Source organism: Triticum urartu, chromosome 1A (assembly GCF_056163025.1).
Source record: "Triticum urartu cultivar PI428250 chromosome 1A, HENAU_Tu73, whole genome shotgun sequence".
NCBI classification, from domain to species: Eukaryota; Viridiplantae; Streptophyta; class Magnoliopsida; order Poales; family Poaceae; genus Triticum; species Triticum urartu.
The window spans coordinates 296,385,915-296,410,906 of record NC_141873.1 but is presented as its reverse complement, the minus strand read 5'-3'; the positions used below and the strand labels follow the sequence as shown (position 1 = coordinate 296,410,906).

The window sequence follows — 24,992 nt, the reverse complement described above, 5'->3', positions numbered from 1 at the left end:
TTAATAGGGTCTATAGCCAGCGGTTCCCAGCGAGCAACGTATGAGGCAGTTTTGCGCCAGAGTACCTATATGAGGCAGTTTTGCACGGTTAAACATGAGATCATTTCTGGTATTTCAGATAGCCCATAGACCAGCTGCATGAATAATATTGACAGCAGCCATATTATGTCCTCTAGACCAGCATTCAGCAAAAGCTAGCATATTGACTGAGCCTTTATATCTAGTTGTGCTAGATATGGCTTTCCAGAATTCAACAGCAATGTCACAACCAAAAAACAGGTGATAATAGGATTCATCTATCGAACAAAAAGGGCAAGTGGTGTCAGGAACATATTGCCTTTTCCCTAAGTTGTCTCTGGTCAAAATTTTGTTGTTAACCACCAGCCAGAGGAATATATGAATCCTGGCAGGGATCTTAATATTCCACACTACAGGGTTATTATTGGACAACACCCCCCTAAAATTAACTACCTTATATAAAGATTTAACAGAAAAGACCCACTGGAATTAAGGTTCCAGACTAAGGAATCTTCTTTGTTAGAGTAAACAATGGATTTAGCAATCTCCAAGAGTTTCGACCAAAGAGATAGGAGCTTATCAGAGAAACATCTCCTGAAATTGATTTTGAGGTTAGTACCATCCCACAACCTATCTATGGTACAATCATGCTCATTGGCAAGTTTGTACAGGTCACAATAAAGGGTAGATAGTGGGGCTGTCCCAAACCAATGATCCTCCCAGAATCTAACTTTTTTACCATTACCAATACTCCAGGAATAACCAAACTTAGTAGCTTTGGCAGCCCAGAGTACTCCTTTCCAAAAGGGAGAGGCACCTATGGAAGGATAGGTAAAAATGTTGGGGGACTGGGTATTGTACTTAGCATCTATTATGCTTTTCCAGATCTTCCCTTCATCTTTATTATATCTGCTGACCCAAGAGGCAAGCAGACAAAGATTCATATCAGAGAGGTCAGTAATCCCCAGTCCTCCATAGGCTTTCTTCATGGAAAGATTCCCCCAGCTAGCCAGATGATATTTATGATGACCCTCATAATCATCCCAAAAACAATGAGCTAACCGAGAGTTGATGAGCTTAATAGCCCATTTGGGGAACTTAATATACCCCATGAGATAAGAGGGAATGCTGGCTAGATAGGCTTTTACAAGAATCAATCTCTTGCCAAAATACAGAAGCCTCCCTCTCCAGCCAGCAACTCTCTTGATAACTTTGTCAACCATAGGCTGAAGGTCCTCTCTTCTTAGTTTAGTAAAGTGAAGAGGGGCACCAAGATACTTGATAGGAAAGGAACTCAATTTACAGCCCAAAATCTGGGCAAAATTAATGGCTTCATCCCTATCAATATTAATGGGGACCAAATCACACTTATGAAAGTTAATCCTCATGCCAGACAGTTGCTCAAAACAAGAGAGCAACCACTTAAGGTTTCTAGCATGCTCTAAGTTATTATCAAGGAATAACAAAGTGTCATCTGCATATTGCATACTAATGACACCAGCAGGGTTAGAAGGAGGGAACACACGAGCAACCATTTGTTGATTGGCTGCCTTAGCAAGTATTCTAGTGAATACATCAGCAACAAGATTAAAAAGTAGAGGGGAGGCAGGGTCACCTTGTCTCACTCCTTTCCCTGCTATGAAAAACTCACTATTAGTGTCATTAATCCTAACTCCAACCGAGCCGTTGTGAAGAAGAGTACCCAATTTCTGCATCCATTTGGGGCCAAAGCCTCTTCTCCTAAGCATATCCAACAAGAACTCTCTGTTAACCATGTCATAAGCATTCTCATAATCAAGTTTAAAACAAAATCCCTGTAGGTGGTTACTAGCTATAGCATGAACCACCTCATGGGCTGCTACAATACTTTCCAAAATAAACCTCCCCTTAATAAAAGCAGTTTGGTTAGGAGAAATCAAGTCATTGCAAACTGGGCCAAATTTATTAGCAACACACTTAGCAAAGATCTTGAAACTATAATTGATCATAGCTAGGGGTCTGAATCTATCTAAAGAGACAACATTAGGCTCTTTAGGGACAAGGGTCGGAAGGGAGAAATTAAGCCTGAATAGGTCCATCTCACCTTTCTCCCAATCTCTAAATAGTGCAAAAAGGTCACTCTTAATGAGTTCCCAAAAATGTTGATAAAACAGGGAAGGAAAACCATCAGGACCAGGTGCACCTTCAGCATATGAGCCAAAGACTGCATTTTTGATCTCTTCTTCGAAAAAGGCTTTTCCAAGAAATCAATGTGTGCCTCAGTGGCCATACTAGACTGATCCCAAAAGTCAACCAACAATTTAATATTGATAGAAAGGGAGTAGCCAAACAACTTTTTATAATACTCAACAACATTGGAAATTATACCTTCAGTAGTTTCCACTGGGCCATTGGCAGTTTCCAGAACAACAATGTGTTTCTTCCTCCTCTTCTGGTTGGCCAGGGCTTGAAAATAGTCAGAGTTCAGGTCTCCTTCTTTGATGTCCCTCTCTCTAGCTCTCTTCCTGGCCTTGATTTCCTCCTTCTTCCAGATTTCATTAAGATCAACTGCAATCACTTTCAATCTAGTTTTAGAAACAGGGGAAAGAGGTTGAGATTCTGCAAGAATATCTAAACAATTGTACGCAGCTACCAAGGCTTGTTTAGTCTTACTTTGAGAGGCCTCATAATTAAGGGCCCAACCTTTAGTGGCTTTCCTAGTATTCCTAATCTTGAACTGCCAGATATCAATAGCAGAGGAAAATTGGTAGTTAGTGTTCCAAGCTTTGTGAACAATCTCATCAAAGCTAGGAACCTCTAACCACCATTTTTCAAATCTATACAGTTTGTTCCTAGGAAAAGTCATAGCATCAGAATTAAAAACAAGAGGAGTATGATCACTCCCAATTCTAGGGAGAGCTTTGACCTGGCTAGCAGGAAAAAGTCTTTCCCAGTTAGCATAAACAAAAATCCTATCTAAAGCAGCCATGACCAGGTTGTTTTGGTTATTAGCCCAAGTGTACTTTCTACCAACATTCTTGATCTCAATGAGACCAAATTTATTAATCCAGTCATTAAAGAGATCAGCCCAGTGCTGATTGATAAGGCATGTATTATTATCTTCAGCAACTCTAATCAAATTATAGTCACCGATGACCCACAAGTATACGGGATGAATTGCAGCTCTTTTCGATAAGTAAGAGTGTTGAACCCAACGAGGAGCAGAACGAAATGACAAGTGGTTTTCAGCAACGTAATGTCTGCAAGTGCTGAAATTGTAAGTAACAGAGTAGTTTGATAGCAAGATAATTTGTAACGAGCAAGTAACGATAGTAGTAACAAAAGTGCAGCAAGGTATCCCAATCCTTTTGAGGCAAAGGACAAGACAAAACGATCTCTTATGATAAGCAAAACGTTCTTGAGGGTACGGGAATTTCATCTAGTCACTTTCATCATGTTAGCTTAATTCGTGTTCGGTACTTTGATAATTTGATATGTGGGTGGACCGGTGCTTAGGTGTTGTTCTTAATTGAACATACCTCCTACTTATGATTAACCCTCCCGCAAGCATCTGCAACTACGAGAAAAGTATTAAGAATAAATTGTAACCATAGCATTAAACTTTTGGATCCAATCGGTCCCTTACGGAATAGTGCATAAATTGGGGTTTAAGCTTCTGTCACTCTCGCAACCCATCATCTAATTGCTACACCACAATGCATTCCCTTAGGCCCAAATATGGTGAAGTGTCATGTAGTCGACGTTCACATGACACCACTAAGGGAATCACAACATACATACCATCAAAATATCGAACACATATCAAGTTCACATGATTACTTGCAACATGATTTCTCCCGTGACCTCAAGAACAAAAGTAACTACTCACAAACGATAATCATGCTCAAGATCCGAGGGGTATTAAATAGCATATTGGAACTGAACATATAATCTTCCACCAAATAAACCATATAGTAATCAACTACAAGATGTAATCAACACTACTAGTCACCCACAAGCACCAATCTATAGCTCCGGTAACAAGATTGAACACAAGAGATGAACTAGGGTTTGAGAGGAGATGGTGCTGTTGAAGATTTTGATGGAGATTTCCCTCCCCAAGATGGGATATTTGTTGGTGATGATGATGACGATGATTTCCCCCTCTGGGAGGGAAGTTCCCCCGGCGGAATCGCTCCGCCAGAGGGCAAAAGTGCTCCTGCCCAAGTTCCACCTCGAGACGGCGTCGCTCTATCCCGAAAGTCCTCCTTTCATTTTTTCTAGGTCAAAATGACTTATATACTAGAAGATGGGCACCGGAGGTGGGCCTGGGTGAGCACAACCCACCAGGGCGCGCCCAGGTGGGTTGTGCCCACCTGATGAGCCCCCTCTGGTACTTATTTGCTCCAATATTCCTCAAATATTCCATAAAAATTCTCCGTGAAGTTTCAGCTTATTTGGAGTTGTGCAGAATAGGTAGCCTAACGTAGCTTTTCCAGGTCCAGATTTCCAGCTGCCGGAATTCTCCCTCTTTGTGTGTACCTTGCATATTATGAGAGAAAAGGCATTAGAATTACTCCAAAAAGCATTATTATGGATAAAAACATCTTAAATAACAGTAAGAAAACATGATGCAAAATGGACGTATCAACTCCCCCAAGCTTATACCTCGCTTGTCCTCAAGCAAAAACCGAAATCGAAAAACATGTCCACATGCTTAGGGAGAGAGGTGTCGATAAAAACAAAATACGGACATAGAAGCATCATGTTGATTATTATAACATCAACAAAATTGAACATAAGGCTTTTATCATATATTTCTCATGAATAAGTAACAATTCATCACACAATTGAAGTATAAAGCAAAAACTCTATTAGAAACCAACAAACTATGTTCTCAGTCAACTTTGCAACAACAATTCATCATCTTTTCAGGAAGGGTCACGTATCGGAGCCTTTAGGCAAGTCCACATACTCAACCATCATATAGTCTTCTATGATTGCTGATACGTCCATTTTGCATCATGTTTTCTTACTGTTATTTATAATGTTTTTATACATAATAATGCCTTTTGGAGTAATTCTAATGCCTTTTCTCATAATTTGCAAGGAACACACCAAGAGGGAGAATTCCGGCAGCTGGAAATCTGGACCTGGAAAGGCTACATCAGGCCACCTATTCTGCTCAACTCCAAATGGGCTGAAACTTTACGGAGATTTTTTATGGATTATTTGAGAAATCCCGGTGCCAATAAACACCAGAGGGGGGCCACCAGGTGGGCACAACCCACTTGGGCGCGCCAGGCCCCCCAGGTGCACCCTGGTGGGTTGTGGCCTCCTCGGCCCACCTCAGGTGCCCATCTTCTGGTATATAAGTGGTTTTGACCTAGAAAAAATAAGAACAAGACTTTAGGGACGAAGCGCCACCGCCTCGAGGCGGAACTTGGGCAGGAGCACTTTTGCCCTCCGGTGGAGCGATTCCGCCGGGGGGACTTCCCTCCCGGAGGGGGAAATCATTGTCATCATCATCACCAACAACTCTACCATCTTGGGGAGGGTAATATCCATCAACATCTTCACCAGCACCATCTCATCTCAAACCCTAGTTCATCTCTTGTATGCAATCTTGTTACCAAAACTATAGATTGTTGCTAGGGGGTGACTAGTAGTATTGATTACATCTTGTGGTTGATTACTATATGGTTTATTTGGTGGAAGATTATATGTTCAAATCCATTATGCATATTAATGCCCCTTTGATCATGAGCATGTTTGTTGTTTGTGAGTAGTTACTTTTGTTCTTGAGGTCACGGGAGAAATCATGTTGCAAGTAATCATGTGAATTTGATATGTGTTCGATATTTTGATAGTATGTATGTTGTGATTCCCTTAGTGGTGTCATGTGAACGTCGACTACATGACACTTCAACATACTTGGGCCTAAGGGAATGCATTGTGGAGTAGTAAATAGATGGTGGGTTGCGAGAGTGACAGAAACTTAAACCCCAGTTTATGCACTATTCCGTAAGGGACCGATTGGATCATAGAGTTTAATGCTATGGTTAGAATTTATTCTTAATACTTTTCTCGTAGTTGCGGATGCTTGCGGGAGGGTTAATCATAAGTAGGAGGTTTGTTCAAGTAAGAACATCACCTAAGCACCGGTCCACCCACATATCAAATTATCAAGGTAGCGAACACAAATCAAACCAATATGATGAAAGTGACTAGATGAAATTCCCGTGTACCCTCAAGAACGCTTTGCTCATTATAAGAAACCGTTTTGGCCTTTCCTTTATCTCAAAAGGATTGGGCTACCTTGCTGCACACTTGTTACAATTATTATTACTTGTTCGCTACAAATTACCTTGCCATCAAACTACTCGCTACTTACAATTTCAGCACTTGCAGACACTACCTTACTGAAAACTACTTGTCATTTCCTTCTGCTCCTCATTGGGTTCGACACTCTTACTTATCGAAAAGAGCTACAATTGATCCCCTATACTTGTGGGTCATCAATTGCTAACACTCACCGCGTACACATGAGCAAAACGTTTCAACCAGACACATAGAAAGATAGGGGCTTATAGTTTCGCCTCCCAATGTATTCACCTCAAAGGTGATGTCAACAATAATGACTCATGCTATCTATACTCAACTGGACATATGTGCCTAGATCTTTCCTCACCACATGATGCTTGCCAAAGGAGAAAAATAAAAAGGAATAGAAGAAAAACTTTGACTCTTTGCATAAAAGTAAATACATAAAAGTAAAAGATAGGCCCTTTGCAGAGGGAAGCAGAGGTTGCCATGCGCTTATTTGTTTGTATGCTCAACCCCTTAGTGAAAAATAACGTCACGTTGCATTGCCCCTTGTGATATCGACCTTTATTATGCAGTCTGTCACTTTTATTCTTCACCATCACAAGTTCGTGCAACGCTCAATTTTCTCTTACACTAAATGACCTCACACATTTAGAAGCAATTTTTTTGCCTTTTTGCACCGATGACAACTTACTTGAGGGATCTTGCTCAATCCCTAGGTAGGTATGGTGGACACTTGAAAGTAAGATGTGGGTTTAGGGTGTGTTTGTTTGGGCTGCAACTTCTTCGGCTGCAGCTGCAACGGCTCCGGCTGGAAGGAGCAGCTATAGCTGCTAGCTGTGGCTGGATGGTTGGAGCTGAGGTGTGGCCGTTTGGTAGTTATGTTGTAGCAGATGCAGCTGTTGCTGAAACATGCTGAAATGACCAAAATTTCCGTTGATTAGGCTTAGTCCTGATTGTATTGTATTAAAAATATAAATGACCTGATTAATAGCTGTTTTTGTCGCAGACGGCCAATTTCACATATTTGAACTGAATCACACTAGTTTGATGGTATAGACAATGTATTTGAGCGAATTTGATATATTAGACATATGATGATAGATTTCCCACTCATATTAGATCGTATAAAGAGTTGTACTAGCCGCTCGAGCACACATACAACATGAGTGCACCAACAAACATTAGCACGCTCTCGCAGGGCTCGATTCGGCACGGAGGAGAGGAATCTCATGGCGGTGGCTGTGATTGCTGAGGCAACTCGTCACGACAGCGCTGTTGGGAGGGACTTGGGGCAGCGGGAGTGAGGAAGTCACGGGGTTCGAGGCCAAAGTGGTCAGCGGCAGGAGGGAGTCGCCGTCTCTGTGGCGGCGGCCAGCGGGGTTGGCGCCGGGAGGAAGTCGCCGTCTCCGCGGCGGTAGCGACTTTGTTCAGGGACACCACAAATAGAGAGAGAGGGGGAGGAAAACTGGTGAGGCCGATGGGAACAGGCCAAACCGGTAAGGGCATTTTTGCCATAGTATGTGCTTTTGCGAGAGGGTAAACCGGTCATTCGTCACTTTAGAGCTAGCTGTGAGGAGCAAAAGCTAGATTTCCCAGCTGTGGCTTCCGCTCGATATTTTCGGAGCGCTCCACAGAAGGGCTGCATGGAGCTGGTACTGAAACGGCCTGTTTGTTTGGGCTCCAGCTTTTTTGGCCCAAAAGCTGGTAAAAAGAGCCCAAACAAACACACCCTTAAGGGTTTTTGGATGCACAAGTAGTATCTCTACTTAGTGTGGAATTTTTGGCTAGCAAAGATAGGGGGCAAGCACCACATGTTAAAGGATCCATGACAATATGACTTCTATGTGAATATAAGCAAATATAAACCATTAAGTTATCTTCCTTGTCCAACGTCAACAATTTTGGCATATAATATTTTGATGAGGGCTCACAATCACAAAAGATTTCTAGGATAGTATATTTAATGTGAATCTTCTCTTCCTTTATTAATTCTTTCATTAGTTGCATCATTGACTAATGTTATGTTTGTCAATCTCTAATAAAGTTTTCTACTTATACTTTTCCTTATGCGGTGTCATTACCTTCCATAAGATTAGTATATGATCTTTCCTTCATTTATTTTATTTCTTTTATTTATTTCCTTTCTCTTTTACTTTTGTTTTATTTGCAACCTAAAAGTAAAGAAAGCAAAAAACTCGAACTAAACTTCTTTATATAACTTGCACACGATAACAAGGATATATCACTAAGCAAAGTCTCGAAAAGAAAGGATCGAACTAAACTTTTATTCATCTAAAGCAAAAGACGAACTGAAATAAGTAAAGGCAAAAAGATAGTGGGATGATACGATACCGGGGCACCTCCCCCAAGCTTGGTGGAAGCCAAGGGGAGTGCCCATACCCAGTACTCAATTCTCTTTTGGTGGTGAAGAAGATGGTGGTGGTGACGAAGAAGAGATCTTGTCTTTCTTTTCCTCCAGCTTACGCTAAAGGATAAGGTTATCTATCCTCAACTCATCATTTGCAATCTCAAGCTTTATAATCCTCTTGCATAATGCCTCCATACTCTAGTTCTTGAAACAAGAAGGGAATGATTCATCTTGATCTTCCTTTGAAGTCCAGCCATAGTGCTCCACATCCCCATAGGACTTGGGGTTTGCGACAAAGTCAGCAACATAGGTCTCACCTTCAGAGTCTTGGGATGAAATATTTTCAGAACTATGCAGAAAACAACAAGAAAGAAGAATAGGGGATTCCTCCTCGATACGGTGATCAACAGGTTCGGGAAGTATATATAGATTTTTTTATCTTGGTGACGAAGCAAACAGAAGAAAAACGGAGACCAGAAGGTGTCCCAGGTGGGAACAACCCACCTAGGCGCGCCAAGCAAGCCTGGTGCGCCCTGGTGTCTTGTGCCCACCAGGGTACGCTTCCTGGAAGTTTCTTTATTTTCTAATTTTCTAAATATTCCAAAACTGATAAAAAATATTTTTGCGGATATTTCGGAGTCCGTTTACTTACCGTATCACGTACCTCCTTATTTTCACGATTGTGGAGTGTTCCGAAAGGACTCTTTTATGTGTTCTTCCGGTGTGAGAGTTTGGATAATATTACTTTCAACATTAATGGGCATACCTGAGATATAATTTTTTATTCGTTGTCCATTGACAACCTTCGGGTTAGTACCTTCGGAATTATTTATTTTGATGGCTCCAGACCGATAAACCTCCTCGATAACATAGGGGCCTTCCCATTTTGATAGGAGTTTCCCTGCAAAGAATATGAAACGAGAGTTGTACAAAACAACATATTCTCCGAATTTAAACTCATGCTTTTGGATTCTTTTTTCATGCCATCTTTTAACTTTTTCTTTGAATAATATTGCATTTTCATAAGCTTGGGTTCTCCATTCATCTAATGAGCTAATATCAAATAACCTCTTTTCACTAGCAAGTTTGAAATCATAGTTAAGCTCTTTGATTGCCCAATATGCTTTATGTTCTAACTCAAGAGGCAAATGACAAGCCTTTCCATAAACCATTTTATATGGAGACATACCCATAGGATTTTTATATGCTATTCTATAAGCCCAAAGTGCATCATCTAATTTATTAGACCAATTCTTCCTGGACCTATTGACAGTCTTTTGCCAAATTAATTTTATTTCTCTATTGCTAAGTTCAACTTGACCACTAGTAGGAGGATGATAAGGTGATGCAATTCTATGGTTAACATCATACTTGGCAAGCATTTTACGGAAAGCACCATGAATAAAGTGTGAACCACCATCAGTCATTTTAATAGAGGTGTTGTGATCAGCACTACTAGTTGGAATAGCTTCTACCCATTTAGTAACATAATCAACAACAACCAAAATATGTGTATACCCGTTAGAGGAAGGAAAATGTCATATGTAATCAAATCCCCAAACATCAAATGGTTCAACAGCAAGTGAATAATTCATAGGCATTTCTTGACTCTTACCGATATTACCTATTCTTTGACATTCATCACAAGATAATACGAACTTACGGGCATCCTTGAAGAGAGTAGGCCAATAAAATCCAGATTGCAATACCTTGTGAGCAGTTCTATCTCCAGCATGATGCCCTCCATAAGCCTCGGAGTGACATTTCCGTAGTATTTGTCCCTGTTCATGCTCAGGTACACAATGTCTAATAATACCATCTACTCCTTCTTTATAAAGATGTGGGTCATCCCAAAAGTAATGTCTTAAATCATAGAAGAATTTTTTCTTTTGTTGGTATGTAAATCTAGGTGGTAAATATTTAGCAACAATGTAATTAGCATAATCAGCATACCAAGGAGTACCATGAGAAACATTTATTGCAGCTAACCGCTCATCAGGAAAACTATCATCAATAGGTAGTGGGTCATCAAGCACATTTTCAAGCCTAGATAAATTATCAGCTACGGGGTTCTCAGCTCCTTTTCTATCAATGATATGTAAATCAAATTCTTGTAACAAGAGAACCCATCGAATAAGTCTAGGTTTAGCATCTTTATTTTCCATAAGATATTTAATAGCAGCATGGTCTGTGTGAACAGTTACTTTGGAATCAACAATATAAGGTCTAAATTTATCACAAGATAACACAACCGCTAAGAATTCTTTTTCAGTAGTAGCATATTTTCTTTGAGCACTTTCTAGAGTTTTACTAGCATAATTAATAACATTAAGTTTCTTATCAACTCTTTGTCCTAGAACAGCACCAACAACATAATCACTAGCATCACACATAATTTAAAAAGGCAAGTTCCAATCAGGTGGTTGAACAATAGGTGCAAAAATTAAGGCTTTCTTAAGTGTTTCAAAGCCTTCTAAACAATCATCATCAAGAACAAAAGGAATATCCTTCTGCAGGAGACTAGTAAGAGGCCTAGAAATTTTTGAAAAGTCTTTGATAAATCTCCCATAGAAACCGGCATGACCTAATAAACTACGAATACCTTTTATATCTTTGGGACATGGCATTTTCTCAATTTCATCAACCTTAGCTTGATCCACTTCAATACCTCTTTTAGAAATTTTATGACCCAAGACAATGCCTTCATTAACCATAAAGTGGCACTTCTCTCAATTGAAGACAAGATTTGTTTGTTCGCATCTCTGCAAAACTCAATCAAGATTGCTTAAACAATCATCAAAAGACTTCCCATAAACAGAGAAGTAATCCATGAAAACCTCAACAATCTTTTCAAAAAAGTTAGAGAATATAGCAGTCATACATCTTTTAAAGGTGGCAGGTGCATTATATAAACCAAAAGGCATACATCTATAAGCATAGGTTCCAAAGGGACAAGTAAAAGTGGTCTTTTCTTGATCAGGTTGAGAAACAGGTATTTGTGAAAAGCCAGAATATCCATCATGGAAGCAAAAGTGTGTGTGCTTAGATAATCTTTCAAGACTTTGATCAATAAAAGGAAAAGGGTAATGATCTTTTCTAGTTGGTTTGTTTAGTTTTCTAAAATCTATTACCATTCTATAGCTTGTGACAATTCTTTGTGGAATAAGCTTATTGCAGCTAACCGCTCATCAGGAAAACTATCATCAATAGGTAGTGGGTCATCAAGAACATTTTCAAGCCTAGATAAATTATCAGCTACTGGGTTCTCAGCTCCTTTTCTATCAATGATATGTAAATCAAATTCTTGTAACAAGAGAACCCATCGAATAAGTCTAGGTTTAGCATCTTTATTTTCCATTAGATATTTAATAGCAGCATGGTCTGTGTGAATAGTTACTTTGGAATCAACAATATAAGGTCTAAATTTGTCACAAGCAAACACCACTTCTAAGAATTCTTTTTCTGTAGTAGCATAATTTCTTTGAGCACTGTCTAGAGTTTTACTAGCATAATGAATAACATTAAGTTTCTTATCAACTCTTTTGCTAGAACAACAACAACAACATAATCGCTAGCATCACACATAATTTCAAAAGGGAAGTTCCAATCGGTTGGTTGAACAATAGGTGTAGAAGTTAAGGCTTTCGTGAGTGTTTCAAAAGCTTCTAAACAATCGTCATCAAAAACAAAAGGAATATCCTTTTGCAAAAGATTACTAAGAGGCCTAGAAATTTTTAAAAAGTCTTTGATAAATCCCCTATAGAAACCAGCATGACCTAAGAAACTACGAATACCTTTTATATCTTTAGGACATGGCATTTTCTCAATTGCATCAACCTTAGCCTTGTCCACTTCAATACCTCTTTCCTAAATTTTATGGCCCAAGACGATGCCTTCATTAACCATAAAGTGGCACTTCTCCCAATTCAAGACAAGATTTGTTTGTTCACATTTGTGCAAGACTCGATCAAGATTGCTTAAACAAACATCAAAAGACTTCCCATAAACAGAGAAGTAATCCATGAAAACCTCAACAAGCCTTTCACAAAAGTCAGAGAATATAGCAGTCATACATGTTTGAAAGGTAGCAGGTGCATTACATAAACCGAAAGGCATACGTCTATAAGCATAAGTTCCAAAGGGACAAGTAAAAGTGGTCTTTTCTTGATCAGGTTGAGAAATAAGTATTTTTGAAAAACCACAGTATCCATCAAGGAAGCAAAAATGTGTGTGCTTAGATAATCTTTCAAGCATTTGATCAATAAAAGGCAGAGGGTAATGATCTTTTCTAGTTGCCTTGTTTAACTTTCTAAAATCAATTACCATTCTATAGCCTGTAACAATTCTGTGATAGCCTGGCTTAATAGGGATGATAGACTACTCATATAAATAAGGAATTCCTTCTTTTTCGGAAGCCCATTCGGACAGAACTCCAAAGTTAAGCGTGCTCAGCTTGGAGTAATTTCAGGATGGGTGACCGACCGGGAAGTTGCTCCCGGGTGTGCACGAGTGAGGACAAAGTGCATAGAAAAGACTAGTATTGATCTGTGGGGCCAGTCTAGATCCCGCCAGGGGTAACGACCACTGGCGGGTGTGTCCAGGGCGTTACAAGTTGGTATCAGAGCCGACCCTCGTGGTTACACGGATGTTTGCGGACAGGTGCGCGGTCATGTTGTTCATGACGTTTGTGACCCGTCGTGGCACCCGGCATGGCACATGTACTGGGTTGGATGCACAGACATATGTGCCAAGAGGGAACGTTCCTATGGCCCGACAAGGACGTCGGTTCCTCTGAGTGGGGGTGTATGTGATAGCCTGGCTTAATAGGGATGATAGACTACTCATATAAATAAGGAATTCCTTCTTTTCCGGAAGCCCATTCAGAAAGAACTCCAAAGTTAAGCGTGCTCAGCTTGGAGTAATTTCAGGATGGGTGACTGACCGGGAAGTTGCTCCCAGGTGTGCATGAGTGAGGACAAAGTGCGTAGAAAAGACTAGTATTGATCTGTGGGGCCAGTCTAGATCCCGCCAGGGGTAACGACCACCGGCGAGTGTGTCCAGGGCATTACAAATTCTTTGTGGCATAAGGTCTGATACGTCTCCAACGTATCTACTTTTCCAAACACTTTTGCCCTTGTTTTGGACTCTAACTTGCATGATTTGAATGGAACTAACCCGGACTGGCGCTGTTTTCAGCAGAATTGCCATGGTGTTATTTTTGTGCAGAAATAAAGTTCTTGGAATGCCCTGAAAATCAACGGAGAATATTTTTGGAATATATAAAAAATACTGGCGAAAGAATCAAGCCCAGGGGGCCCACGCCCTGTCCACGAGGGTGGGGGCGCGCCTACCCCCCTGGGCACGCCCCCTGCCTCGTGGGCCCCCTGACGCTCCACCGACCTCAACTCCAACTCCATATATTCATGTTTGGGGAGAAAAGAATTAGGGAGAAGGATTCATCGCGTTTTACGATACGGAGCCGCCCCTAAGCCCTAATCTCTCTCGGGAGGGCCCATCTGGAGTCCGTTCGGGGCTCCGGAGAGGGGAATCCGCCGCCATCATCATCATCAACCTTCCTCCATCACCGATTTCCGTGAGTGAGTAATTCCATCGTAGGCTTGCTGGATGGTGATGGGTTGGATGACATTTATCATGTAACCGAGTTAGTTTTGTTAGGGTTTGATCCCTAGTATCCATTATGTTCTGAGATTGATGTTACTATGACTTTGCTATGCTTAATGCTTTTCACTAGGGCCCGAGTGCCATGATTTCAGATCTGAACCTATTATGTTTTCATGAATATATGTGAGTTCTTGATCCTATCTTGCAAGTCTATAGTCACCTATTATGTGTTATGATCCTTTAACCCCGAAGTGACAATAATCGGGATACTTACCGGTGATGACCGTAGTTTGAGGAGTTCATGTATTCACTATGTGTGAAGGCTTTGGTCCTGTACTCTATTAAAAGGAGGCCTTAATATCCCTTAGTTTCCAAGAGGACCCTGCTGCCACGGGAGGGTAGGACAAAAGATGTCATGCAAGTTCTTTTCCATAAGCACGTATGACTATATTCAGAATACATGCCTACATTACATTGATGAACTGGAGCTAGTTCTGTGCCACCCTATGTTATAAGCATTGCATGAGGAATCACATCCGACATAATTATCCATCACTGATCCATTGCCTACGAGCTTTTCATATATTGATCTTTGCTTATTTACTTTTCCGTTGCTACTGTTACAATCACTATAAAACCAAAACTGTTGTGACGCCCCCGATTTGACCGTACACTAATCATACACACAAATGTGTACGATCAAGATCAGGGACTCACGGGAAGATATCACAACACAACTCTACAAATAAAATAAGTCATACAAGCATCATATTACAAGACAGGGGGCCTCGAGGGCTCGAATACAAGAGCTCGATCATAGACGAGTCAGCGGAAGCAACAATATCTGAGTACAGACATAAGTTAAACAAGTTTGCCTTAAGAAGGCTAGCACAAACTGGGATACAAATCGAAAGAGGCGCAAGCCTCCTGCCTGGTATCCTCCTAAACTACTCCTGGTCGTCGTCAGCGGCCTGCACGTAGTAGTAGGCACCTCCAGTGTAGTAGGAGTCATCGTTAACGGTGGCGTCTTGCTCCTAGACTCCAACGTCTGGTCGCAACAATCGGGTATAGAAAGGGGGAAAAGGGGGAGCAAAGCAACCGTGAGTACTCATCCAAAGTACTCGCAAGCAAGGAGCTACACTACATATGCATTAGTATTAAATGAAAGGGGTAGTATATGTGGACTAAACTGCAGAATGCCAAAATAAGAGGGGGATAGCTAGTCCTGTCGAAGACTACGCTTCTGGCAACCTCCATCTTGCAGCATGTAGAAGAGAGTAGATGGTAAGTTCACCAAGTATCATCGCATAGCATAATCCTACCCGGTGATCCTCCCCTCGTCGCCCTGTGAGAGAGCGATCACCAGTTGTATATGGCACTTGGAAGGGTGTGTTTTATTAATTATCCGATTCTAGTTATCATAAGGTCAAGGTACAACTCCGGGTCGTCCTTTTACTGAGGGACACGGCTATTCGAATAGATCAACTTCCCTGCAGGGGTGCACCACATTTCCCAACACGCTCGATCCCCTTTGTCCGGACACACTTTTCTGGGTCATGCCCGGCCTCGGAAGATCAACACGTCGCAGCCCTACCTAGGCACAACAGAGAGGTCAGCACGCCGGTCTAAATCCTATGGCACGGGGGTATGGGCCCATTGCCCATTGCACACCTGCACATTGCGTACGCGGCTAGCGAGCAGACCTAGACTCCCTTATACAAGAGTAGGCGTTCCAGTCCAACCCGGCACGCGCCGCTCTGTCGCTGACGTCAAGAAGGCTTCGGCTGATACCACGACGTCGAGTGCCCATAACTGTTCCCGCGTAGTTGGTTAGTGCATATAGGCCAATGGCCAGACTCAGATCAAATACCCAGATCTCGTTAAGCGTGTTATTTTGAAATAACCACGGACGCCGACCAGGGCCAGGCCCACCTCCCTCCTAGGTGGTCTCAACCTACCTTGTCGCTCTGCCACGAAGGTTCACTCAGAGGGCCGTTCGGACAAACGTCCTTTCAGACCCAATCCGTGAATCACTCGCGGGTACTCTACGAGCTGACCCGACTTTAGTCACCACATGTATCATGTATAAAGTATATAGTATATACCCATGATCACCTCCTGAGTGATCACGGCCCGATAGTATAGCATGGCGGACGGACAAGAAAGTAGGGCCACTGATGAAATACTAGCATCCTATACTAAGCATTTAGGATTGCAGGTAAGGTATCAATAACTATAGCAACAATGACAGGCTATGCATCAGGATAGGATTAACGGAAAGCAGTAACATGCTACACTACTCTAATGCAAGCAGTAGAGAGAAGAGTAGGCGATATCTGGTGATCAAGGGGGGGCTTGCCTGGTTGCTCTTGGCAAGAAAGAGGGGTCGTCAACAGCGTAGTCGATCGGGGCACCAGCAACGACGTCAGTCTCATAGTCTACCGGAGAGAAGAGGGGGAAGAAACAATGAATACAATGCAAATAGATGCATATCGATGCATGACATGACATGTAGCGGTGCTAGGTGTGCCCTAACGTGGTATGAGGTGATACCAGTGAAGGGGGGAAACATCCGGGAAAATATCCCCGGTGTTTTGCATTTTCGGAGAGATGAATCGGAGGGGGAAGTTGCGTGTTCTCTATGCTAGGGATGCGTGGCGGACGAACGGGCTGCGTATCCGAATTCGTCTCATCGTTCTGAGCAACTTTCATGTACAAAGTTTTTTCATCCGAGCTACAGTTTATTTTATATTGATTTTAAAAGATTTAAATCATTTTTAACATTTATTTAATTAATTTAATTCAACATTATCCAGAATAGTGTTCGCTGCCGTCAACATGACGTCAGCAGTCAACAGGACGTTGACCTGGTCAACTTGACAGGTGGGTCCCACCTGTCAGGGACTGTTTAGTTAATTAGGTTAAATAGTTATTAGGTTAATTAATCTTAATTAATTAATTTTAAACATAATTAATTAAGTTAATTATTTAGTTAGTTAATTAATTAATATTTAATTTTATTTACTATTATATTTTTTTAAATGTCCTGGGATGGACCTCACTTGTCATACATCGCTAACTAACTAACTATGTTAATTAGTTTAATTGACAGATTAATTAAATTAAGTTAATTAATTTAGTTAATTGGTTAATTAGTTAATTAGTTAATTATATATTATATTATATTATATTTATTTATTTTTGTTCTCAGGGCGTGGGCCCCGGCTGTCATTGGCCCATAGGCCAATCGGGGCGGGCCGTTTAGCGGGTGCGGGCGGTGGGGCGCTAAGGGCGAGCACCCGTACGGGAGCGTGCCCGAGTGGGCGCTGGGCGCGCTCGCCGGCATTGGCGGCCAGAGCCAGTGGCAGGGCGCGGCGGCCAGCGAGGGAGGTTGTCGGAAGCGCGTCGGGCGAGCGTAGGTAGCCGAGGATAGCCAGGGCGCGAGCAGCGAGCGGCACAGGCGAGCGCGGACGCACGGTGGAGGCAGCAGGGGAGGCTGCGGCGGCGGCGCAGCGATGAGCGCGGCCAGGGCAAGGTGAGGCTGCGGCGGGCTACGGCAGCGCCGAGCAGGGCAGCGGGCGTGGTGACGGCCGCAGGGACCGGCAGAGGTGGATGGTGAGCGGCGCCAGCAACAGCGAGAGCCGACGCAGGCGGCAGGCGCAGAGGGGGAGGCGCGCGCTGGCGCGCGCGGGCGTGCCGGAGCTGCGACGGGGCACGACCACATAGAGGCGGGCGCGTAGGCGGACAGGAGAGGGCGGAGGAGGCCACGACGACAGGCGCGCGCGGAGGAGCTCGTCGGGGCGGTCAGGAGCGGCGACGTGCAACAAAGAGAGGGAGAGGGAGGGAGCTCACGGCGGGGCGCAGGGAACTAGGCAGCGGGGGTCGGGGAGGATGACGGGGACGACGTGCGGCGGGGTGTGACGGAGGCGATGGCGTCCGACGAGGTGTCTCCGGCGACGGGGCCCTGGGCGGCGGCGACGCAGCGTTGGCATCGAGTCGAGGAGGAGGCCATCGGGGAGGAGGTGAGGAGGCGTCCGACGTGGTGGGGAGGTGGTGATGGGCGACACCGGCGACGGGGCGACGCCGGTGCGGTGGCTCCGGTGAGCGGCGAACGAGGCGCCGGGGTTCGGCCCGATCCAGTTTTGGATCGGGGAGGGATGGGGAGCGAGAGGGAGAGTGGGGGGGGGGTTTCGTGGGGAGTGGGGGGTTGTGTGCTAGGGTTAGTGGGGGGAGGCCGGCCTAAGTAGGCCAAAGGCGAGCGGGTGGGCCGGCCGGTTCAGCGGCCAGCTAGGCCTGGCCTAGTGGGAGGGGTGGCGATTGTGTTTTCTTTTTGTTTGTTTTTTTAATTCCTCTTTTACTTTAGTTTTACAAATTATAAAAGTAGACCCTAAACTAGTGTTAATAAATATGCTACGACCGCAAATATTTTGGCATCTTAAATAAAGTATATTTTATTTATTATTATTTTAAATGCATTTTAAATAATTGTTTTATCGATGTTATAATTAACTTAGTGCATTGGAACATTTTATAAATAGATGTTTTCTCCACCAATATTACTTACTATTTATTTGCCACATTTCGAACACTTTAATTTTGACATTTGGAAACTTTAATTATTTGACTTGATTATTGTTTTGAATTTGAATCGGCTTCAAATGAACGTGATTTTATCAACGGTAACCGAGATGACGTGGCATCATTAGCAGAGGTTCACTGTAGCTTAATTGTCCGGGTGTCACAATTCTCCTCCACTACAAGAAATCTCGTCCCGAGATTTTTAAGAGGTGGAGTAAGGGGGAAAGATCTAGTTATGAAATTCTAACGAGTCTTCTTGTGCTTGGTTGTCTTCTCGAAGAAGTTGATCCCTCTTGTTGATGCCTTCATTTCTCAGCTTCAGGTCATCATTCCCTCGGGAACTCCATCGTCTTACGAAAGAATAAAGGGTGGTTATTCTGGGAGAACGGACCTTTGTAAGGTTGACTAACTGGTCGATAACGTCGGGGAAGGTGGCGGAAAGTAACTCTCGAATTGAAACTTAAGAAATTATCGAGAGTACAGTAAGGAGGCATCATGGGAAGTTTCGAGCGGGCGGGCTATCGTTCGATGCCTGAAACAAAGTGTGAAAGGGGTCCAGAGCAACGATAATAAGTAGCGCGTCTGATACCAAAAGATAATATCTGGTTGAAGGTAGCTCGCAGAATTACATACGAGGTAAGGTCCAAAGGATAAACTTTGGAAACAGTGATGTACAAGAGAGTCAGGTTTCGATCCTGTGGAACTGTGGGTTATGGGCCCACCATGTGGGTTAAAAGCAGAAAGAGCGGTGACATCTTGCACGGTTATGATAGCAAGGCACGTCAGAGAATAACCTGTCAGTTATGTCGGCAACAATATCGGTACCAAGGGCGAGGGATGAAGAGAATGATTTTCCTGCTCGTTGAACGAGGCAGACCAATAGGCAAAGTTCTCGTCCATCGGTGGCTACCGGAATGTCATCAACAATAGTAACAGGGGAATATTACTGCTTAGATCATATAGATCACAAGAAAGGTTAAACCAAACAATGGAAAGGAAAATATGATTATCAGATTAAACAGAACAATGGAAAGGAAAATGTGTTTAAACACATATTTCAAGGGTATATCCTTTCCAAGGACAAGCAGAGCATGATATCCATGACAAGATATAATGTTGAAAACTCTTTAGTTAAGGAGAGAGAAATTTCATGACATTACCCATACAACGGTGTTTGGATAATTGATAAAGAAAAGTTTAGCATTGTGTTTCAAATGTTCTTATTGAAAATCGGAGTACCACAGACATGCTTCGAGATAGCATTGACATGGTCTTCAAGCAAGGATCGAACTAGGATACACAAAGGATTCATCAGGAACAACATATAGAATACTTACGATTTCCTAATGGAAGAATGGTTAACCTTGCTAAATAGGAAACTGGCAACAATAGGTTCCTCGACCAGGTGTGCTAGGCATGACATCACCTTACCGATATATAAGGACCAATGTTATAACTCTTAGAAATATGTCCCAACCATCATATCTGACCGAAATTCAGATCTAATTGGTCTCAGGATACCTCGGACTCAGGATTTCTGAGAATAAAAGGTGCAACACAAATTGACAAGATGACATTGTGATGTCTACTACACAACCTTCTTCTTGTAGACGTTGTTGGGCCTCCAAGTGCATAGGTTTGTAGGACAGTAGAAAATTTCCCTCAAGTGGATGACCTAAGGTTTATCAACCCGTAGGAAGCGTAGGATGAAGATGGTCTCTCTCAAGCAACCCTGCGGCCAAATAACAAAGAGTCTCTTGTGTCCCCAACACACCCAATACAATGGTAAATTGTATAGGTGCACTAGTTCGGCGAAGAGATGGTGATACATGTGCAATATGGATAGTAGATAATAGTTTTTGTAATCTGAAAAATATAAAAACAGCAAAGTAACTAATGGTAAAAGTGAGCATAAATGGTATTGCAATGATAGGAAACAAGGCCTAGGGTTCATACTTTCACTATTGCAAGTCCTCTCAACAATAATAACATAATTGAATCATATAACTATCCCTCAACATGCAATAAAGAGTCACTCCAAAGTCACTAATAGCGGAGAACAAATGGAAGATATTATGGTAGGGTGCGAAACCACCTCAAAGTTATTCTTTCCGATCAATCCGTTGGGCTATTCCTATAATTGTCACAAACAACCCTAGAGTTCGCACTAGAATAACACCTTAAGACACAAATCAACCAAAACCCTAATGTCACCTAGATACTCCAATGTCACCTCAAGTATCCGTGGGTATGATTATACGATATGCATCACACAATCTCAGATTCATCTATTCAACCAACACATAGAACCTCAAAGAGTGCCCCAAAGTTTCTACCGGAGAATCACGATGAAAACGTATGCCAACCCCTATGCATAGGTTCATGGGCGGAACCCGCAAGTTGATCACCAAAACATACATCAAGTGAATCACGTGATATCCCATTGTCACCACAGATACGCACGGCAAGACATACATCAAGTGTTCTCAAGTCTTTAAAGACTCAGTCTGATAAGATAACTTCAAAGGGGAAACTCAATCCATTACAAGAGAGTAGAGGGGGAGAAGAAACATAAGATCCAACTATAATAGCATAGCTCGCGATACATCAAGATCGTGCCAAATCAAGAATAGAGAGAGAGAGAGATCAAACACATAGCTACTGGTACATACCCTCAGCCCCGAGGGTGAACTACTCCCTCCTCGTCATGGAGAGCGCCGGGATGATGAAGATGGCCACCGGAGAGGGATTCCCCCCTCCGACAGGGTGCCAGAACGGGTGTAGATTGGCTTTCGGTGGCTACGGAGGCTTCTAGCGGCGGAACTCCCAATCTATTCTGCTCCTCGATCGTTTTAGGGTATATGGATATATATAGGCGGAAGAAATACATCAGGGGAGCCAGGAGGGGCCCACAAGGGTGGAGGGCGCGCCCAGGGGGTGGGCGTGCCCCCCTGCCTCGTGGCTTCCTTGTTGCTTTCCTGACGTGCACTCCAAGTCTCCCGGGTTGCTTTCCTTCCAAAAATAAGTTCCATGAAGTTTCAGGTCAATTGGACTCCGTTTGATTTTCCTTTTCTGCGATAGTCTAAAACAAGGAAAAAACAGAAACTGGCACTGGGCTCTGGGTCAATAGGTTAGTCCCAAAAATAATATAAAAGTGGATAATAAAGCCCAATAATGTCCAAAATAGAAGATAATATAGCATGGAGCAATCAAAAATTATAGATACGTTGGAGACGTATCAAGCATCCCCTAGCTTAATTCCCGCTCGTCCTCGAGCAGGTAAATGATAAAAACTGAATTTTTGATGCGGAGTGCTACTTGGCATAATTTTAATTTAATTCTTTTTAATTGTGGTATGAATATTCAGATCCGAAAGATTGAAGACAAAAGTTCATATTGACATAAAAATAATAATACTTCAAGCATACTAACAAAGCAATTATGTCTTCTCAAAATAACATGGCCAAAGAAAGTTCATCCCTACAAAATCATATAGTTTAGTCATGCTCCATTTTCGTCACACAAGAATGCTCTCATCATGCACAACCCCGATGACAAGCCAAGCAATCGTTTCGTACTTTAGTAATCTCAAACCTATAAACTTTCACGCAATATATGAGCGTGAGCCATGGACATAGCACTATGGGTGGAATAGAATATAATGAGGGGGGTTATGTGGAGAAGACAAAAAGGAGAAAGTCTCACATCAACGAGGCTAATCAATGGTCTATGGAGATGCTCATCGATTGATGTTAATGCAAGGAGTAGGGATTGCCATGCAACAGATGCACTAGAGCTATAAATGTATGAAAGCTCAACAAAAGAAACTAAGTGGGTGTGCATCCAACTTGCTTGCTCATGAAGACCTAGGGCACTTGAGGAGGCCCATTGTTGGAATATACAAGCCAAGTTCTATAATGAAAAATTCCCACCAGTATATGAAAGTGACAAAACAAGAGACTCTCTATCATGAAGATTATGGTGCTACTTTGAAGCACAAGTGTGGCAAAGGATAGTAGCATTGTCCCTTCTCTCTTTTTCTCTCATTTTTTATTTTTTTATTTTTTATTTGGGCATTTCCCCCTTTTTATGGCCTTTCTCTTTTTTATGGCCTTTCTCTTTTTTTATTCCTCACTTGGGACAATGCTCTAGAAAATGATGATCATCACACTTCTATTTATTGTAACATCCCAAAATTCTAAATTTTGGAATGTTATAATAAATAGATAGATTTGATTGATTGTTTGATTGATTGTCTGAAAGTGGGTGAATTCGAAACTTTTGAAAGTTAAATCAGAGGGAATAAAAGGACTTTCCCAAACTTTCATATTTGCTTTCTGATCTCCATGAATTCAAATTCTTTTCAACACAAAACCCTAGAGAGAAGATGACATGACTTCTTCCATTTAAAATGAAAAGGGTGTTTGAAAAATATTTGAATACCATTGGGAAATATTTTTCCAATTCAGAAACTTTATGCAACTCAATGATTTTCACGAGAGAAGATAAAATGACTTCTTCAAATTATGAAATATGAGTTGGGAGTTTCAAAGAAATTAAATTCAAAGTTCTTTTGAATTTATTTTCAATTTGGAATGTTATACATTAGATCATCATGCATATCTTATTTTCTTGCATTTTGGTCGATCCTAGAAATTTCACGCAACTCAAGGACCTTCGGAGAGAGTTGGAGATTTCGTTATTTTCATATTTGAGAGTTTTCTCGAATTTGAAAAGAGGATCATTTGATTTATTTATTTCATCTTCAATAATTTTTTCCGTTATAAAAAATATAAGAGAGGGAATAATATGACTTTCCCAAAATTGAGGAAAAATGAAGATTTAATAAATAGATCAAGTTTTGGTTTTGCCGGAGTTTATTTGCATTTTATTCGGATAGGGAAAAATGCGCGTTTTCGAAAATTGCATTTTAGGCCCAGAGAAAAGTTCATTTTGTTCGACTCATTTTTAGGAGTCGGGGAAAATTTACTTCAGAATTTTTGGAGCTCGTTTAGATTTTCTTTTCTGTGTTTTTCTGCGCGCGGAAACTATTTAAAAAAAAAGAGGAACTCCCGCCAGGCCAGCCGGGCCTAAGGCCCAGCCAGCCGGCCACCCCTCCCCTCGCGCGCGCCGCGCCAGGCGCAGGCAGGCAGGCAGCCGCCGCCTCGCCTCTTGCTCTTAGCCGAGTCCTAAAAGGACTCTAGGCTAGTCTTTTCCCTTGTTTCGTTTTCCTTTTCCTAATCCTAGTCTATTTCTTGTCCCCTACCCCAAGTAATCTCTCCCCTCTCCTATATAAATACCCCCACACCCCCTCTCCTCACATCAAAAACCCAAACCTCCTCTCCTCCCCAAGCCGCGCCCCACCCCGCGCCCCTCACCCGCCGCCGCCACCCCTCACCCGCCGCCGCCGCCCCTATAGCGCCGCCGCCGCCATCGCCACCGTTTGCCCCGCCTCGCCGGAGGTAGCCCCGCGTCTTTCTTTTCTTCCCCGCGGTTCGGTTCTTTTAAAAGAAACCGTTCCAGTTTTCTTTTCCGGTTTTTCTCTCCGATTCTTCATTTCGGTTTCTTTTTCCGAAACCCTAGATCGGTGTTCCGTTTTCCTTTTTCGGTTTTTTACCGAAAACCCTAGATCGGATTCGTTTTCTTTTCCGATTTAGTTGCCTTTGGACCGTTCGCCGGACCGCTCGTCCTAACGAACGGAAACCTCGAATCTTCCCAGAAGTAATATGTTTTAGTTGTAATAAAGCAGGGCACTTTGCCAGAGATTGTCCGAAGGAAAAGGAGACTTGTGATAAGTAGTTGAGTTTGTATCAGAAGAAATATAGTCGTAGTAGTAAGAACATTTTCCCTTCATATTGAGGTGTTGAGTTGAGACTTGTAATGGAAAAACAAGAGATTGAAATCATTGGAGAATGAATAAAGTAGCAAAGTTGGTACTAATATGGATTTTATGAGTTGTTACTCTATGAAGAAGGATTTTGACCATTCTGAGGATATGAGAAATATGTTCTATGGAAGATTTGTGCATTTTAAGGGTGGTAGTACCCCGTAAGAACCCTTGACCCCTGGAAAAGATAAGGATACTCCACTGAGTGGA

General features: G+C 42.3%; 1 protein-coding gene across 1 annotated transcript in view; it reads right to left on the bottom strand.

Annotated features, from left to right (window-relative positions):
- LOC147990923 (uncharacterized) overlaps positions 1-24,992 on the bottom strand; it is a 149,958-nt gene continuing 124,966 nt past the window's right edge. Inside the window, exons 2-3 of the mRNA XM_087538454.1 lie at positions 2,386-2,565; positions 1-65 (exon numbers count right to left, since the gene is read on the bottom strand). Coding sequence (XP_087394580.1) covers positions 1-65; positions 2,386-2,565 — 245 coding nt within the window. The remainder of the gene's footprint in view (positions 66-2,385; positions 2,566-24,992) is intronic.